The sequence below is a fragment of the Erigeron canadensis genome, chromosome 2, assembly GCF_010389155.1.
Source record: "Erigeron canadensis isolate Cc75 chromosome 2, C_canadensis_v1, whole genome shotgun sequence".
Lineage (NCBI taxonomy): Eukaryota > Viridiplantae > Streptophyta > Magnoliopsida > Asterales > Asteraceae > Erigeron > Erigeron canadensis.
In genome coordinates, this window is record NC_057762.1 from 32,046,501 (window position 1) to 32,065,938 (window position 19,438).

The following is a 19,438-nucleotide window of genomic DNA, read 5'->3' on the forward strand; positions in this document are numbered from 1 at the left end:
ATGCACAAAGTAAATAAATATAACACCCCATTTAGTTTGGTCAACACCCAGAATAATCTTTACCCAAAATGTTAATAACGCTAGTTCAAACCATTGTATTTTGGGTAAGATGCTAACCCAAGCTACTGGTTAATTTGTACCCCGCTTAGTTGGGTCTTAAATCAGGTTAAAATAGTTCTATGTTAGCCTTAAAGTATGTACCCTTGTTTGTTTTGTCAGCCTATCCAAATAAATCTCTTAAGTGAAGGCTTAATGTTAAGGTTTATGGTAGTGAATATCAAAATTCAAATTGAATGGAAGTATAATAGAATGATGGAAAAAAAAATGACTAACATAGAAAAGATAAGGCATACACCATGTAATAGGGACATGCATTTCCATGCTGCGATGCAAACTCTAGAGAAAGCACATCAAGAAAAATCATTAGCAAAGTGATATAAATGAAATGACCTATATTAACATTACAAAAATGAAATATCATAAGGTTTATAATCTACCCTTATGTGATTCATGTTGAAGCATATGCTCAGGAGATGGGCAGGGCAGACGATTTTGAACTTTTAAGCAAACTCCTCATTCATTAGATAGAAATAATAATGATAATGATGGTTATCATAGGGTTTCAGTGAGTAATTATACATCATGATGATCGAGTGTGCTTTTAGGATGGACCCGAGTGTAGTACATCTTGTAAGTTTCAATTCAATTTCCTGTCACTATCTGCAACAGTAATGGAAGCTGTGAATATAAATTGCAGGAAATATGGTAAACATACTAATAATATTTAGAGAAGAAACTAAAAGAAACAACTATGAGACTTTTAAACCAACACACAAAAAAATATATTTAAAAAGAGGGTTATAGTGACATGGTCTTTATTATTTGTCACTAACTCAAGAAACCCAAAATAAGATTTGTTGAAAAATTTATCTACGTTTTAGTTAGGTGTCAGCTCAAGAAACCCTCCAAAAATGAAAATTTCCAAACCCTACAATCAATGTACGAAAAGTTTTCACAGCCATTTCAAGCTCGGTTTCAAACACAAAAACAGTTTGGAACAACGGTTCTAAAAGCCATGAAATTCACGACTCCACAACTTGTTTCACAGCCTTACTAAGTCCTCTTAATGTCCATCAAGCTTATTCCATGTTCATATACCATTATATAACAATTTCAAAAAACAAAACCAAATGATTATCAAATCAAAAGTGTCAGACATAAAGAATGTTGTATACCCATTTTCTGCCATAACCAAACACAAAGTTCTAGCCTAGTCTCATTTAGACTTTTTATCAAACACCTAGTTTGCAACACAAATATTTAAGAACAAATTACAATTTCATATGCGAAAGAGCTAATTGAAAAGAAGAAAAATTTGAGGTTTAATAAAATAATAAACAAACCACATATAACAATTGTATCACTGGCGTCTTTCTACAAAACCTCATATAAATCTCGACAATCTACAAACTCGTCAGAAGAAGAAGCAAAAGAGCAAAGTGCGCATACACACACCTGAAAACAAAGAAAAATGAAATCAGAATTTTTCATCCAAATATTAAAATCAGAAAAATGAATAATTTTAGATATATATATATACATATATATATATGTATAGATAAATTATCATTTTCTTTAAGGACCAGTTAAAGAATGAATTGAAGACAAATTTTTTAATTTGTGAATTGATGACCATTTATTTATAGTAGAATTGATGACTTTTTTCCCTTCAACTTCTTCAATCTATAGTTAGGAATTCCAAGCATCATCAAATAACTAACCCACGACCTTTTAATTATTATCAAACAAAACAAAAATAAAAAAAGAATAATAAAATTATCAATGAAAGTCATAAATTCATCATCATAAATTTCATCTTAACTTTGATCTTAAGAAGATTTGTGTTAAAAAAAAAGTAACTATTACTTAACTTTATATTATATGTTTTGATGGCTTGACCGGGTCAGTCAGTAATTTTATTTACAACCAAATTTATACATTAAACCTTATTTACAACACAACTCAAGAATGAGTGGATTATTCATACCGGATATGAACTTTTAGATATACAAACATATAACAGAACTGAAATCATCAAGAACAACATGACCCTTTACGTTAAACTTCAACATTTATATTGACACATTAAATAGTCTATAGGAAGATAATTCACATGTACATTTCAATATAGATTTTCGGGGCTAAACAAAATGAAGTTAATCATTTATATTTGCACATTAAATATTCTAAAGGAACCTAATTACATCTATTTAATTAAGCCACAACACTCCATTTTACATAGTTTTATTTAAATAAATTATATACTATTAAGTCATTATTTTTTAATATCATTAATTAACCTAATAAAAACCTTATAATAAAGAAAAGTAATTAATCCTATTAAGTACACATCGATAAATCGTCAATAATACGTCAATTTTTCCACTTGCTTGATAGAACTTTTAGATATATATAGATGATGAGTTTAGAAGATTTACTAATCATAGCAATACATCTATTGAAAATAATGAAAATACTTAATGTCATCATATGAAGTGTCATCATACGAATACATGTGAGGTATGAGAGCGATGGTGGTAATGGCGGTAGCGGCGGTGGAGACGGTGTGATGTTGGCGACGACGAGTGTTGGTGGTGATGATGAGAAGTGATACATATTTTTAAAAAGAGAAAATCACGACAATAGCCAATTTTTGTTACGATCGTACCAAAATAGCCAAGGTTTTTCGGATTATCACAAAATAGCCAACAAAATCACAACAAAAAATCAAAATTGCAACAAAAAACGCAAAATCACAACAAAAAACGCGAAATTGCAACAAAAAATGTCAAAATCGCAACAAAAAATGCCAAAATCTAAAAAAAAAACGCGAAATCGCAATAGTTTGACTTTTTTTTAAAGGATACTAGTTTATTATATAAGACATGAATACAAAACTTCAAATAAACCCTAAACTTTCATTAATTTTAAAAACACGATACAACTAAATAAAACATAACATTTATTTAAAACATTAAGTAATTAAAACACACAAAACATTAACTTACAAGACAAATACATAATTTCTTAATATTTTATGTCTTAAATAAATGTTATGTTTTATTTAGTTGTATTGTGTTTTTAAAAATAATGAAAGTTTAGGGTTTATTTGAAGTTTTTTATTCATGTCTTATATAATAAACTAGTATCCTTTAAAAAAAAAAGAGTCAAAGTCAAACTGTTGCGAGTTGTGAACTGCGAACTGCAAGTTGCGAGTTGCGATTTCGCGTTTTTTGTTGCGATTTTGGTTTTTTGTTGCGATTTTGTTGGCTATTTTGTGATAATCCGAAAAACCTTAGCTATTTTGGTACGATTGCAATAAAAATTGGCTATTGTCGTGATTTTCTCAATAAATTTGTCTAAACTTTTTCACATCATTAGGATAAGCCATCCTAAAATAAACTTAAAATGATTAAAAGCTAGCTAGGTCTATCTACTACTCTATCAATCTATACTACGTATTTGTCAAACTCGTACGAGTCATGAGTTGACTCGTACGAGTCGAGTCAAAACAAAGGGAAAACAAGGCGACTCAATGGAATGACTCGCTTTACTCTAGACTCGTAACATGACTCGTGTTTTGTGGTGCGAGTTGGTCCAAGTCATGTTCCGAGTCACGAGTCGAGTCACGGGTCACAAAATAATTTTAAATTTTTTTTAAAACATAACTCTTTTATATGCTTTTAAATTTGATTTGATTTTAATAGTTATTCTATTTTTAGCTTAATATATTAATACATTACAATATGTCTACAATAAATACTTGCACTTAATTATAAAAATATACATTTTCAATTATCCTGACTCTTACGATTCGAGTAATGTTTCGAGTCACGAGTCAAAAAATCAGATTTCGAGTCGAGTCGAGATTTACGAGTCGACAACTATGTACGTATCTAATAAAACAAATTTTCTCTTTTTTGCTTAAACTTTCTACCTTTAGAAAACCAAAAATACCCTTATTTTTATTCACTAATTTAAACATCTCCATCTAATATACTTATAATACCCTTAATGAAATAATTTACAGAATACATTACCACCTTTATCATCAACTACTTTTACATTCACCACAATCGTCGCCCCCATCACCTTCCCACTGCCGCCCGCACCACCGTCATCAGTACCACCTCTGCCATCACTACCCCACCGCCGCCACATTGCACGGGCATAAATCAAAACTTACAATTTTGCTTTCTCAAAGATTCGAAAGTACAATCTTTGCTGCTAATCACTGATTAAAAAGTAACCCGATTTCTCCTCTCGCATGCAAAGGACTTTGATCATTTTTGGAAAATATAGTACAAATATAGTTCTACTGTTTAACGTTTTTGTCATTGGAGAGGATGCATGTAGGACATCTTATATTTTGTTTAATACGTAATCCAATAATTTCCAAACAAAAAGAAACATTGAAGCTTCCAAATCCATCGCTATATGTCTATATGTATATACAGAAATATTTGCAGTTAATAAGAGACGTAAAAATGTGTATAAATAGTTGTATTCTATTCAATGCTAAGTTCCAAGAAAAACTTGAAGTTGTCATGATATGACCAATCATCATGCATCTATCCTGCAAAATTATTGCAACATTCTTCTATCTTCTTTCAAAAATTAAAAGTTACACACTTCACATTAATTTATTGTAATTTGTGGCTCAATGATAAGGCAAGTAATATAATATGTTTATTTCTAGAACTATTTACTTAATTTTTAGTGAACGTAAATTAATATTATAAGTGTTGATCGATCGACCAATTAACATTAAAAGTGTTTGACATATGAAATATTGTTGGTTTGTCTGTTTACGATTATGAAGTGTGCAAAAAGGTAAGGTAACCAACACGATGTAGGAAAGAATTCCTAAGTTCATATAGTGTCTTCGGAATATGTTTTTAACAAACTAAATTTGTTAATAAAGATTTTGACAAGAAATCAAAATTTAGGAACTAACAATAGGAAATGGGTCAAAGTTCACATGGTTACTCGGAATCGAGCCCACAAGCAAACCTCATTGCTTCACCATGAGATAGATATGAGGTTCGAGGGTTTATGGTTTAGTGTTATATCGATGTTTTTCTCAAATTACTAATTAGAACGTGACACTTTATGAAACTTATTTGGGGTTTAGGATTTAGTGTGTTGGTATTTTATTTATAAAAGTATTCATGAATATTCCATTGCAATTTCGATTTTTAGCTCTCGTAATTCAACTATATCGTGAGGATCACAATAACTGGACATTTCAAATTAGACAAGACTTTAATATGCACAACCAATATACATCGAGATTATTTGTAAAATTAATAAATATAATTGCCATTTCATAAAAATAAAAATAGAAAATACAACAAACATACCCATTAACTGTATTTATTTAGGTCACTGTTTATTGGTCAGAAGTTGAACCCAATATTGCATATTGAACAGTTTTTGCATAAAAATAGCAAATATGAAGTTTCGTAAGGCAAGAAATGTATTCAATCCTAAAGTTGTAGTGCTATTTTTTCAATAGACACAATGTCTATTTTTGATACTATACATTTCCAATCCATTCTCTGTGTATTAGCTTTCTCTTCTTCATTCTTCTTTGAAATCCCTTGCCACTTTTTGGTCTTTTATAAAATGACATTTGAGCGCGCTGTAACATTTTTATAATAATATCAGAGATTATAATGAACTGATATCTAGCAGGCCCTCAAGTTCAACTCATTGGGTTAGTTAGAATATATTTGTATGAGTATAGCCCAAAAAAGATGTTTTTTAGTTATTCCGTAAAATAGGGCTACAGGCTAAATACATTCATCAGCCCAAATAGGATAGAATGGGCCGAGTGATGCACTTTTGAGTTTTTAATAGTCTACTATAGATGATAAGTTGATAACATATAAATGTAACCATTTATAATAAAATGGTTATGTGATGTAATGATTTATTTGGATGGTTATATAATGTAATAACCTTTATTTTCAGACTATGTATTGTATCGTGTGACTTGTTGTAACATTTCCAGGTTACTACCTTTGTTGACCCGCATTGACTTGTACAAGTGTATGCTAAATCAATAATTATTTATTAAAAAATGATATATGAATGTAACCACCTATTATAAAATGGTTATGTGATATAATAACTTACTCGGGTGTCTGTCTAATGTAAGAACCTTTATTTTTGGGATATGTCATGTATCGTGTGACCTATTGTAAAATTTCCTTGTCACCACCTTCATTCACCTTCGTTGACTTGTACAAGTGGATAATGACTCATATATTATTTATATAAAAAATTATCTAAAAGCCTAAATATATGATTTATTGTTGGAATCTGCCATTGTTGTCAGATTTGTCATCGAAACCATTGTCGGAACCATATAGAAGGGAGGGGTATCCCAGATTATGGGTTCACTAAAGTTTCATAGAATTATTTTTTTTAATAAAATGATGTATTTATATTTAAATGACCAAAAGTGAAAGTTTATGGATAACAATTAAAAAGAATTTTTTTAACAGCGAGTTAGTAGTATTGCATATATTTTTGTACCCATGCAATATATGGAATTAAAGTTTTAATAGACAAAACCAGATTTATTATTGTATCAAATACACTTACTATATATATATATTTTATAAAGGAGTTAACAACTCACTTCACTTCATTAATTGAATAATTTCTAAGAACATCAGGTATGGTTCTACAACGCAGAACAATCAAGAACGTCACCTCAGCTTTTTTTATTTCATGAGTTTTGAGCCGTTATGAATGCGTAACCACGCAAAACGCAAAACATCAGTTTTTTACCTTATGTTTTAATTACTCTTATGAATTAAATTATTTTTATTCCAAAATATTAATTATTTATTAGCATGGTACTAGGGATGTGCAAATGGCCCGACCCGACCTGCGAAAACCTGGCCTGGCCCGCGACCCGCAAATCAAGAAAATCAGAACCGTGACTCGGCCCGTGATGGTTCGGTTTGGGTCGGTTCGGGTCGGGTTCAGACGGATCGCGGGCGAGTCATGAGTTTCCTTCATTTTTTCGGTTTTTGGCTTGACTCGGCCTAGCCCGACCCGCGCAACCCCTGACCTGAAAATGCAACAAAAGCTTGACCCGTGACCCAACCCGCTAGCCCTTCAGACGGGTCAGTTCGGGCCGGTTTCCGGGCTGGGTCACGGGTGTCGGTTTTTTTTTTCTAATCCCTACATGGTACCCGTATGTTGCGACAGATACAATTGACACCGCGTCATGATGGTTACCGTCAACAATACTATGTTTTGTTTTTTTAGAAAACAATACAATGTGTTTTATGTGTGTTTTCGTTTCTAAGTGGTGAGTTGTGTTCAAAAGGTAGGAAATAAGAAGGGTATAAGTATAATTTTGCCATGTATAACTTTTAACATTTTGAAGAGAGTTCTATTTTATTAATAAAAAAGTATAGATTATTTAAAAAAAAAAGAGAAATGATCCGTTGTCCCTACACAGCACATACAAAACAATATATGGATTAAAGAGTTGAAAAGTACAATTGTCCTGTTAATGATAAAAATGTGTTGTGTAGATATCACTTTCTAGGGGTGAGTATGGGTCGGTTTTTGGCAAAAACTGAAACCCGAACCAATCAATTTGGTTTTTAGAAAACCAAAACCATTGGATTCGGTATTTATTTGGTTCGGTTTTTTGGTTTTGTTTCGATTTTTGTTCGGTTTTTTAATTTTTTTTCTTTTACTTTTTTGTTTATGATGTTATAAAATTAATTTTCAATTGTTAACCAAAAAAAAACCTATGATATAGAAACTAAAATATAGATATGTTTTTTTTAACTAATTATTTTTGTAGGTGTCAAAATTGATATAACTTTTATAAACGAATTGATTTTATTGTATGTTTTTATCTAAAACATACAATTTATATAGATTTGTACACTAAAAATACAAAAAGTTTAAATATATTAATATTATAATATTAAGAGAGTAAAAGAGAGAAGAATTAGAAGAGAAAGAGAGGTAATTCTATTAATGAAAGATACAACCAAAGCCTTGTATTTATAGGTTAAGCAATAGAACATTTTAGAGATTATAATGACTCTAATATGAAAGTGAATATCCATACTATATTTAATATTACAATAATTAACATATTTACAGATTATAAGTAATAAATATATATGTAATATGATATACATATAAAATATATTAAGGTATAATGGGTTCGGCTCGGTTTTTATCGATTATTTGGAATATAAAATCAAAACCCGAACCGATTGGTTCAGTTTTTGAAAAACAAAAATTAATCCAATAGATTTCATTCGATTTTCGGTTTTTTCGATTTTTGATTTTCCAGTTCGATTTTTACTTACCTCTGTCACTTTCCATGAATAACCACTCGCTAATTAATGCTTGTAAAAGGAAACCATGTTAGGTAGAAACTTATTTGTGTTTAGTATTATATCTCGAGATCCATTCTTTTCCACTACCACAACTACCGTCATATCATATACAGTACACAAGTTACAATCATACACATATTTCCTTTTCAACATTTATTCTGCTAAATCTTTACTTATTCTTCAACACCAATTCACACCATAACTCTGTCATCCTTCATACTGGCACCACCGTGAAGATCCGATACACCATTACCGTAGTCCGCCTCATCTTCTATCTAGTTTGTCGGTGAGTTATATATATATATGTATAAAGGTTTTTTTACCCACTTTTTTTAGCTCGACATATGGTTAAATTTGTAAACCAATCCTTACTAAAGAAAATAAGTCTGAATAAAATGAGTATATGATTAGAAAAAATAAAATAGTCCAAAATTTGATAGGACGGTTAGTTCTTAAACTTGAATCTTTCGATATAATTTAAACAATTAATCTTTTATGGAACAAAAAATATGCATCCAAATATTACTTACTTGAAAAGATGACTGGCTCAACAACACTGAATAGGTAATCAAACAACCGAAAATAAACATAATTTGAATAGATAGATAGAGATACAGAGCAGGTATGGCTAGGGTTAGAAATTAGAGTTATGAGTAAATATCTGTTTAAAGGAAAAGTTAAAAGAACGGGATTTATGCGGGCCGGGGAAGGTGGTTAATATGGTTGGTTTGGATGGAAATTGGGGTTTAGGTGGTTACATTCTCATGCCATTAAATAAAGGTAGACGTGACATTATATGTGGCATAACCGGTTGCTTTTTGTAAGTTAGCCGGTAGCATACAAGACATAGCCCGAAAAATGAAGGTTCTTACGTCACCCGAATAGGTCACTACATCACATAACCAATTTGCCATAGGTGGTTACGTTCATATGCCATTATCCCTAGCTTATTTGTTGAAATGTGTTTTTTAGTTTATTTGTTACATAGTATTATCTTTTTTTTAAAATAAAAAAGTGAAAAAAAAGAAAAAACAATCATTACAAGTGTCACATGGCGCAAGTCGCCCCACCGTTAAAAATCCACCCATTTTCACCTTTTTTGAAGGGCAACTCTTCCTACCGCATATATCACATGACGCAAGTCACCACTCCTTCCACCAACCTCCACTCTTCTTAGTCTTATGTCTACAAGACTACAATAATTGTTTTTTCGTTAGTTTTTTTATGTCTACAATTGATTTTAAGTTAAATAAGCAAGATGTAATTTAACATTTTCATAAACAAAACTTATTTAACAAAATGTAACTTTTTTAATATAATGTTTTTATTATTAACATAATATAAATAAAAACTTATTAAATTAATTAGTTTTTTTATTATTAAAAGGGTAAATGCCCAGGAATCCCTTAGTCCTGTAGAGAAATTTTTCCTCTCAAGCTAGTGACCCTGCAACGCTGCCTGGTGGTGAAACCCCATAAACCTTGGCTTGTTGAATATGCTTTTGCAGGGATTCGAACTTGGGTGGTGTTCCCACCTAGTCGCTTTTTAGGGGGGCAGGTGGCCACTGGCTGTAACCTAGATGGTTAATTAGTTTTTTATTATTAAATTAAAAAGTATTGTATATTAATATTTTAATATGATGTAGTTTAGTTATTATTTCAGACATGGTGTAGATGTTGGATGATGTTGTGTGGTGTTGACGTGGCAAGGAGGTGTGAACCTAAGATTTAAAGCGGTGGAGTCGGAGTTAATTGTTGGTAGAAGTAATACTTGTAAAAGCACATCACTCATTCATTCTCTCATCGGTGATCATTTCTTCCTTCCGTCCTTCTTCTCCAAATGGCGGATAATGGTACCATTCCTCTTCCATTCTTTCTATTCATCTCTCTCTCTTTCTTTATATATATATAATAATTGAAAAATAATATTATATTATATATAATATACACATAAATATATTTGCAATCTATTTTACTTTTATTTGATATAGTTAGATTATAATAATAATAAATAAATAATCATGTCGATCAGATTGTACGCTGAATGAGTATCTGACGGTTGCAGTTGATGTTGCTAAGAAAGCCGGAGAGGTAGTGTAACCTCACTTAACACTTTCCATATATATATATATATAGTGAAAAGTTATTTTGAGAACCTTTGAGAACTTTTCAAATCAAGCCCAACCGATGATTATTCTTTACATAAAAATTGTTTTTTGATTGTTTATAGAATAACTTATGTGTAATTTTGAAGTTTATAATTGTGTGGAGGCATGGATTATCATCCGTTATACAATTATGTGGAGATTTGGATTCTTGATCACATGTGCACGAATATTGCTATGATTACATGTGATCGACTTGCATACATGTGATCATAGCAATATTCGTGCACTTGTGATCAATAATCCAAATCTCCACATAATTGTATAACGGATGATAATCCATGCTCCACACAATTATAAACTTCAAAATTACACATAAGTTATTCAGAAAACAATAAAAAACAATTTTCATGTAAAGAACAATCGTCGGTTGGGCTTGATTTGAAAAGTTCTCAAAGGTTCTCGCAAAAAAAAGGTTCTCAAAATAACTTTACCCTATATATATATATATGTTTTATAATGGAGTTAACAACTCACTTCACTTCATTAATTGAATATTTCTAATGATACTGACTTATAAAAACAACAGGTTATTCGGAAAGGATTTTTTCAGACTAAGCATGTGGAGCATAAAGGATCGGTATATCCTAATTATATTCCTTTTATCATCTTTATTCTCTTTATTAACTTTTACTTTTTTTCACCTCTTATTTAATATCTAGTATCATCTATTGTATATTACTTGTATTATGATTATGCCTTTTTGTCATTCATCGTGGACCGGGTTAAGCAATGTTTTAAATACCGGTATTTTAGTCGTACCGGTGTGTTACCGGTATTACTGGCCGGTATTGCTAGTAAAGTTAATTTTATATTTTATTTTTATATTTTTATAAAAATGCTACAAAATTTGTTATAATTCAACGAAAATAGTCAAAATACGATTACAATCCACTCAAAAAATAATACTAAGTATTTCATAACAAATTATAAGTTTTAAAGTTTACAAACAACAAAAATATAAAATTAAAATATCATACAAATCATTTTTAAAAAAATTCAAAAAATAAAAAAATGAAAAATCCGGTTTTACAATACCGGAAATACCGAAGAATACCGGCGCTATTGAATAGTGAAAATACCAGACTAAATACCGACCGGTACCCGGTATTACCGGCCGGTACGTACCAGTATATAAAACACTGTGGTTAAGACAACATAGTCTACATTATACGTTGTGATATTAGATATATATGTATACATATATAATACAAGAATATACCAATGTGGGGTTAGCTCACTTCGCAGAGTCTCTTGCCTGAATTAAAAGTCTTAGACCGAGTACCTGATATATCAACAAGACCCTGTTTGCCATATCCGAATCTGTATTAAGAGCTTCAAAGGAGTTACTAGTGCTAACATTTGCTTGGGATGTACTTGCACCCAAACCTGAACTACTCTGAGCATCATTCGGTTCCTCTGGTTCACCACCGGCCTATATTCGAACTTCGATTTCTGCTTGTTAAGGTGAATCCCAGATTTATTTTGGTTCTTTTTGCGCCCTTTATTCTTAACCGAACTTGTTAGGACATGCATCAGTCTATACCGTAAATACAACAATGTGTGCACCTCGGTCGCTTCCATTCATATTCAATAGATTCTTTAGTATAGCCATCACCATCCAAATCTGGATTTTGGAATTGCAATAGATAACTCATCCTTGAAATCATCATTGGCTAAAATCTTTATAAGCGCTCAAGCATAACTACTCCTTCCCCAAGCTTGAGTACACATGGAACTTGTAAGCATCAAGAAGTTTAGGGTTACCAAGTCTTGTAGCAAGCGTGTTTAGACTTTAGACCATCCTCCGTATAAGCTGCAGTTGGAACATTGTAAATCTTGATCTAAACCGCCACCTCTTTAATGCCCCCCTCATTCAATTTCGCTGTAGGTGACCAAATATTAAAAAAAAATAGGCACATTATACATCAACCATCATCCTCCTTCGTGCTCATTCATCATACCTTTCTTTTCCGAAAATATAAAGAAAAAGAATCCATTCACTTTCGTCATCACTTTCTGCCATTGAAACTTTGTTCAATTTGTCTTCACAAAGTACTCCACAACTGGATACGCAAGTCTGTCACCCAAAAAGTATCCAATCCAAATAACGTGTTCGCAAACTTGTCTTTGCACAATCCTGACCGACTCCCTAGGTAGCACCACATCAATATCCTCATGCGCGATCAGTTAGGAAGTGTTAGATCGGATTAGGGTTTTAAAAACAGGAAGGAAATCGCCATGAGGGGTAGAGAGAGGGTTTTTTTTAGCCATCATACTTTCTATCAATTATTAACTTTGAAAATCATACATGTGATTCATTTTCAAGCAAGGATGTGAGGTAAAATCCTTTTAGGTAAATGCTTTGGAGACAAACTGTTGTAAACCCTGATTATCATTACTACTCTCTACAATTTAAGAAATTTGGATTAGTTCACGAATACAAATTACCAATAACATTGTACTCCCTTACTTCTGAAACTTGCATCTGAGATTTGCTTTGTCATTTCAATTTTCAAAGATATTAGATATACATACAGGGTTGAAATGATATAAACATATTATAATACTTCATTCCAAGGTGGCCTAGTGGGACTAGTGGTAATGTGGTCTGAAGGTCTCTGAAGATACACAGGGTTCAGAACCTCCCTGGGTAAACACCCTGGGATGGCTAGGGAATTGTCCAAAATGGTCTGCAGGAATACTGGTTAGGCCATGTACATTAGAATCAAATGCTTGATCATACCCGGGTATTCTAAACATGGATCCTCTAAACATGTATCTCTCTCTGTTTTGTATTATACATCATTCCAAGTTACTTGAGCCAAGATGTTGACTGGCTGTTTAACATGGGTTGAAAGCATACTAAATTATCTTCATTCCGTTTGTTTTCAATGCAGGTAGATTTGGTCACAGAAACCGACAAAGCTTGTGAAGATCTCATATTTGATCATCTTAAGCAGCATTTTCCCAACCATAAGGTTAAAGATCATACCCCTTGCTTTGAATTATTCTATCAAAGTTGAAGATTATAACTGTTTCCACTGCTTGTTATCTTAGTTCATTGGTGAAGAAACCACTGCTGCCAATGGTGTAACTCAACTGACGGACGAACCGACTTGGATAGTTGATCCTCTTGATGGAACAACCAACTTTGTGCATGGGTACTTTTTAAGATATTAAGTTGAAATCATTAACCGCTAAAAGAGTTTTTGGCTCCAAGTTTAGTCGCTTTTCTGATTAATATGCCTATGTTCAGGTTTCCCTTTGTCTGTGTTTCTATTGGTCTTACCATTGGAAAGGTTCCTGCAGTTGGGGTTGTTTACAATCCAATCATGAATGAGGTAAAGACATATTTTGCCACAATAATTTTAATAAGCAACATGTTCTTATATGAAAAATCTAATCTTTATCCCATCTGCAAATTGAAGTGAGAATTATATGTTGAATGACTTATGAGTTTGTCATTCTAAATTGTAGCTTTTCACTGCAATTGATGGAAAAGGTGCTTTTCTTAACGGAAATCCAATCAAAGGTAATTATACTTCCTAAGTTCTTTGGATTTCCTTGATAGTATCATCATGCCCAAAGCCTCTAACAGTTGTTTCCTTTCTTACCACGTACTGCAGTATCTTGTCAGTCTGAATTGGTCACATGCCTTCTTACCACGGAGGTAAATTTTAACTTGCTTGTTGCATGCAAGTGATGTTTCCTAGTGCATATCATTTGCAACCATGCCTTTAGATTCCAATAACAATGCTATCTGCTTTAGATACCAGCACCTTGTCTTTGAACTAAGATGAACTTAATATATTATATTATTTCCTACTGTTGACATGTTTTAGTAAATAAGATATCGGTTGGAACACAAGTGAACAAGCAATAATGACATATAGCTTATACATTCGGAGTTCCTTTTGGAAGGTAATTAACTTGGTCTAACATCGATGACCAGGCTGGAACCAAGCGTGATAAAGCCACTGTGGATGCCACTACAAATAGATTGAATAGCCTACTTTACAAGGTAAAGCTGCAACTTTTGCATTAGTTTGAGATTTGAATCGTTGACAAATGAATCCTAAGTATGTAAGTTATTTATTTATTTAGGTAAGATCACTCAGGATGGGAGGCTCGTGTGCATTGGGTCTTTGTGGTGTTGCATGTGGAAGGATTGATCTATTTTATGAGCTTGGATTTGGAGGTCCTTGGTATGGAAGTTCCTTTTTGTCCGCTTTAATTACATACTAACATATGAAAATAAATAATTTTGTGCATGACGTGAAACAAGTTGGATTAGGTTGAGGCGAAACACTTTTTGTCCACTTACATTACATACATATATATATATACTTAGCGTGCCAACAATGATTATGGAAGTTTATATTTTCAAGACTAGGTTTTCTGAACAAATATTTCAGGAGATTTCTGCATTAAAAATACAGTTTAGGAGATTTTCGATTCGTTAATTCGTTGAGCCCTTAGAGATAAATATCCACCAATGTGTCCATAAATAGGTAAATGGGTCCAAATTGCCACCTCTAGACAAGTTTAACCGAGGTTTTTCGAGTTTACATTACTTCTATTTTGTTCTTCTTCGTAGGGATGTAGCAGCAGGGGTTGTAATTGTTAGAGAAGCTGGTGGAGTCATCTTTGATCCGTAAGCATATAATTCTGTATTGTGATTTAAATCGTCTGTTTACTTTACAAATTGTGCCGTTTATGTGATATAATTTACTTTTGTGACAGATCTGGTAATGATTTTGACATTACTGCTCAGCGCATTGCAGCTTCAAACACACTAGTGAAAGATGCATTTGTTGAGGCATTACAACAGTCGGCTTAAACGACAATCTCATGGGCCTCGAGAGCTTGACTTTTGCAGTTAGGTTCTCTTGTTTCTTCTTTACCATATCAAACTGAGATTTTGTTGACTCCCAACATACATTTTATTTAGAGTTATATGCATTATAAATATACATATATATTTCTGATGATTCTTGGCATCACAAAGTGCGACATCTCTTAGAAACTTGTATTACACACATATTTTTAAGTGCTTCGAATACATTATAAGCATTCATTTCTTTTTTTGAAATGAGTTGGTAGTTAGCATTCGAGACACCCCAGTGACATCCAATTGAGTGATATCCAGGGCTCGAATCACGTATGCCTGAGATGAAACTCAGGATTCTCGAAAAACCCTCTAATAATTCACTCTTACAAATGTAGGATGTGACCCCGATGGATTTTTCCAGGGTCTTTGACCTTATGAATGGGCCACCTATACCAAAGGTTGATGCTCATATCGATATTAGACTCTTAATTAGTTGTACATTTTCTCTAATATTACGGGTGAGAGAAGCTGTCTAACTCGTTATTTAGATATAATCAGTATTGTGCAAGTCATATACTATCAACAAACTATATGTTTGATATAATCTAAGTCTGCGTCTTTTTGGAGGGGTAAACCCATTCTTCACGACAGCATATATAACTTTCTTTTGTTCCTTTCTTAATTAAGCGCGCTATCTACCAAACGATCACAGCATTCAAAATCCGCCTTTTTCCCTTTTGGGTGCTTTTCGCGTTATTATCATCCAAAAGAACAAGCTCTAACGCTTTACAAAAAGTATAAATGTTATTCCTTTGTTCGATCTTCTTTGCTTTTGAACTTGAATTATTTTAAGATGTGTTTCTTTGCAAAAGATTTAACATAAGTACGTACAAAGATTCTTACATAAAATCATGAAATCAAGCTTACACATTACACTTAAACATTTTTCACATTGATGAAATTATTTTATTCCTAGCCGGCTGGCCCGACTACAAATTTCTTAAATTCCAATTTAATTTAAGTACCTATATCTCATATAAAACCTCAAGAATTCATTTTTCTTACAAATATATATATATATATATTTTGCAGATGTAGATATATTTTTTAGTGTAGAATTGATCTGTCGTCGAGTATAAATGTAAAATTTTGCAAAAACTAAATACAACCAATGATTGATAACTAAAATCAATGGCCTAAAGGTTCTCAATCATAGAGTTATTTTATATAGCCGTTTGAAAAAAAGATGATCTCGCAATATATTTAGTAATGATTACAACCATAAAAGCAAAGTAGATAATGGATTAAACTTTTAAGAATAACTTTTACACTTTATAAAATACAACAAGATTTAACTCAACACTTATAAAGAAAATAGTTTTGTTTTTGCTATTGATAATATAATTAACTCTTTTCTAAAATTTTTTTTTGTTATGTTTCTTCATGAAGTATATAAATATTTAATTAGTAATGGTTATTAAAAACTTAGACATTCACTTGTTTCAAAATCTTTCTTAAATTAAAATGTTATGTTGTTCTAAATTGAAATCTAAGTTTTTTTTGGTGATGATGGGTAGTTTTTATTTCAATAGCATAAGTGTTCAACAATGTATGCATAAACATAAAGGGAGAGCCAGTGGTTGTAAATTGCGAGTCCAAACCGATATTAAAATCTACATATGCAACTTTTCCTATGAAGTAAGAAACTGTCGTTTTTACCACATATATTAGTTGGTATTAGTCTAATTTCATATAAAATCGAGCACACATGAAAACTAAAATTTAAAGCAATTTCAGACAATTTTTAAAAAGAAGTGTGTAATGTACAGGGACAATTATGACATAAGGCAAAAAAGGTGACCATTTAAGGCCAGAATCTATAAATTATTTATGTTATATAGTATCAATGTTTTTAATAATCAAGTATTTGTATTTTGGTCGGATAATTAAGAGATTAGATACACACATATTTTGGTTTTTAATTTGCCGGGTAGAATTCGTTAGGCATAGTCTAGAAGCCTTTTTCTGGATCGCCTTGAGCCAATAAATACCCGAGACTATCCCTAGTAGGCTAGTAATGTATTTAATGGAGAGAAATGCTTAATTGACAAACAAATCTTTACTAACAAGATTTACAAATATATGTGGACCAATGAAAGAAGGAGAGAAAGTGAATAAAGAGAAAAGAAAAATAAATATCTGTAGATCTAAATAATAGACATATATATCATTATTTTTTCTTAAACCGACAAAAAAATCTTAAATTTGAGATACAGAAACACATCTTAGTTATCAAGTGGAGGGTAAATAGACATTGTTTTGTAGGGTATATAATCGACGTTAAAGACATTTCAGCTTTTGTTTCTGTCTCTTCAATTGGCATTGAGTCTATAACCAAGACAAGCTTCCACACCACAAACGCTTTTGCAAAAAGAGAAAGTGAAGGGTTTCATTTTGCAAAATAAAGATAGTTAAGGGGGGACAAAGTTTCCACAGCTTGTAACTTTTGCAGTCTTTAAAAAAAAAAAAAAAGTTTACATATTGCACCCTTTTAAATATGGTCACTGTCTGGATAAAGCTTGTCCATTTCTTTTTATTTATTGTTATTTTTTTATTTAGATGATCTTTTGCTTGAAAGTAAGGGAAGCTATAGCCTTGGATCTATAAACTTCAAATTATCAGTCTAAAAGCAGTCCAACTTCCATTATTTTCTATGTACTTTCACCTTTTTGGTTTAATGAGAGAGAGAAAGAATTTGTAAAAGTGAAAATAATATTCTTTTTTCAAAAAATTAGTAAGACTATCTCCAACGGAGATGTTTTTGGACGCCTTTGGGTGCCCTTGGATATCCTTTGCGGTTAAAGCTTGTCCATAATTAAAGATTTTTTCATGCATGCCCTTATCCAAGGGCATACCCTTAGGTGGCCTTACTTGTATATTTTTTTGTTTTTAGTGGAATTAAAGGATATGTAAAGATATATAAGCTTGTTTATATGATTGGAGATAAAATTATAGGATTTTAAGGATTTATAAGGATGTGTGAGAATTTATAAGGATATGATGTGGCAACTCAAAGACGCCTAAGGGCGTCCTTAGCATTGGAGATAGCCTAATGTTTATATAGTTTTACTGTTTAGCTATTATTCTCAAACTATTATCCACTGATGAATATTATAGCACCGTTTTTGGATAATCTGTTATAGAAGGTACTGAATTATAAAATGTATTCCTAGAGTTAGAAATAAGTATACAATGTTATATATATCCTCTTCAAAAATCAGTTTTATTGATTGTGATAATCATCTTAAATTTAACTTAATTTGTAAAGTTGATTATTATTAGAGCCGGCAATACTCCCCATTCATAAATTATTGGGTGATTTCTCATAGAGTCTGGATAAGTTTGGGTGGCTGCAATAATGTAACCGGGTCCAAATGGGCAAACAAGAAAAACAATATTTGAGAAATCAGGTCATATTAATTGGACTTACACTTTGATACGCACGGATCCAACTGGGTGAAAGATTTTAGACGCTCCCTGTTGGGTCTCCATTTACAATGAAGTTTGAATGTTGTCTTGTTTCTTAAATATCTTTTATGTTTGCTACTTTGCTGCTTAATGTTGATTGTATTTTCTATATTTAATTAGCTAAAATATATCAGTAAAATAATTATAAAGTTCCAGATCCATTATAACTCTATTAATAATAAAATTAGAAAATTCAAACGTAATTCTTTTGAAATGTTGATTACACTACTGTGATACCTAAGTTTTTTTATTTTTATTTTTTTATACCAAAGCTTTTTTGTGTTGTTAGAATCTAATGATCAATACTATGCTTTTTTAATTACATTTAAAGGTTTCATTTAAACTAAAATAAACGGGTTTTTGCTAAACGAAGCGCTAAGGACTTTCGTTAAGGTGCATTAAATAGTTGTACACTTACCATAAAATTCAAAGGTTGGTTTTTGATACAGAAAGATATAATCGTTT

At 31.6% G+C, this 19,438-nt stretch overlaps 1 protein-coding gene across 4 annotated transcripts; it reads left to right on the forward strand.

Annotated features, from left to right (window-relative positions):
- The first annotated feature begins 8,531 nt into the window (after window positions 1–8,531).
- LOC122587288 (inositol-phosphate phosphatase-like) lies at window positions 8,532–15,706 on the forward strand. Of its 4 annotated transcripts, none has more exons than XM_043759412.1 (13): window positions 8,532–8,733; window positions 10,098–10,299; window positions 10,479–10,537; window positions 11,141–11,191; window positions 13,512–13,592; window positions 13,672–13,775; window positions 13,871–13,955; window positions 14,092–14,146; window positions 14,241–14,284; window positions 14,567–14,635; window positions 14,719–14,819; window positions 15,212–15,268; window positions 15,358–15,706. In XM_043759412.1, exons 2-13 carry the CDS (start codon window positions 10,287–10,289, stop codon window positions 15,452–15,454), a joined length of 816 nt encoding a protein of 271 aa, XP_043615347.1. In that variant the 5' UTR covers window positions 8,532–8,733; window positions 10,098–10,286; the 3' UTR covers window positions 15,455–15,706. The 4 variants fall into 4 exon arrangements, with proteins under 4 accessions (XP_043615347.1, XP_043615346.1, XP_043615348.1 ...); XM_043759411.1 differs by having other exon boundaries at window positions 10,110–10,299; XM_043759413.1 differs by having other exon boundaries at window positions 10,121–10,299.
- Window positions 15,707–19,438: the final 3,732 nt, after the last annotated feature.

What these genes read in the sequence shown, in the direction of transcription:
- LOC122587288 (XM_043759412.1), top strand. An exon ending in AGCATTTTCCCAACCATAAG is followed by an intron (nt 13,593 to 13,671) that starts GTTAAAGATCAT and finishes TTGTTATCTTAG; the next exon opens with TTCATTGGTGAAGAAACCAC. An exon ending in CATGCCTTCTTACCACGGAG is followed by an intron (nt 14,285 to 14,566) that starts GTAAATTTTAAC and finishes ATCGATGACCAG; the next exon opens with GCTGGAACCAAGCGTGATAA.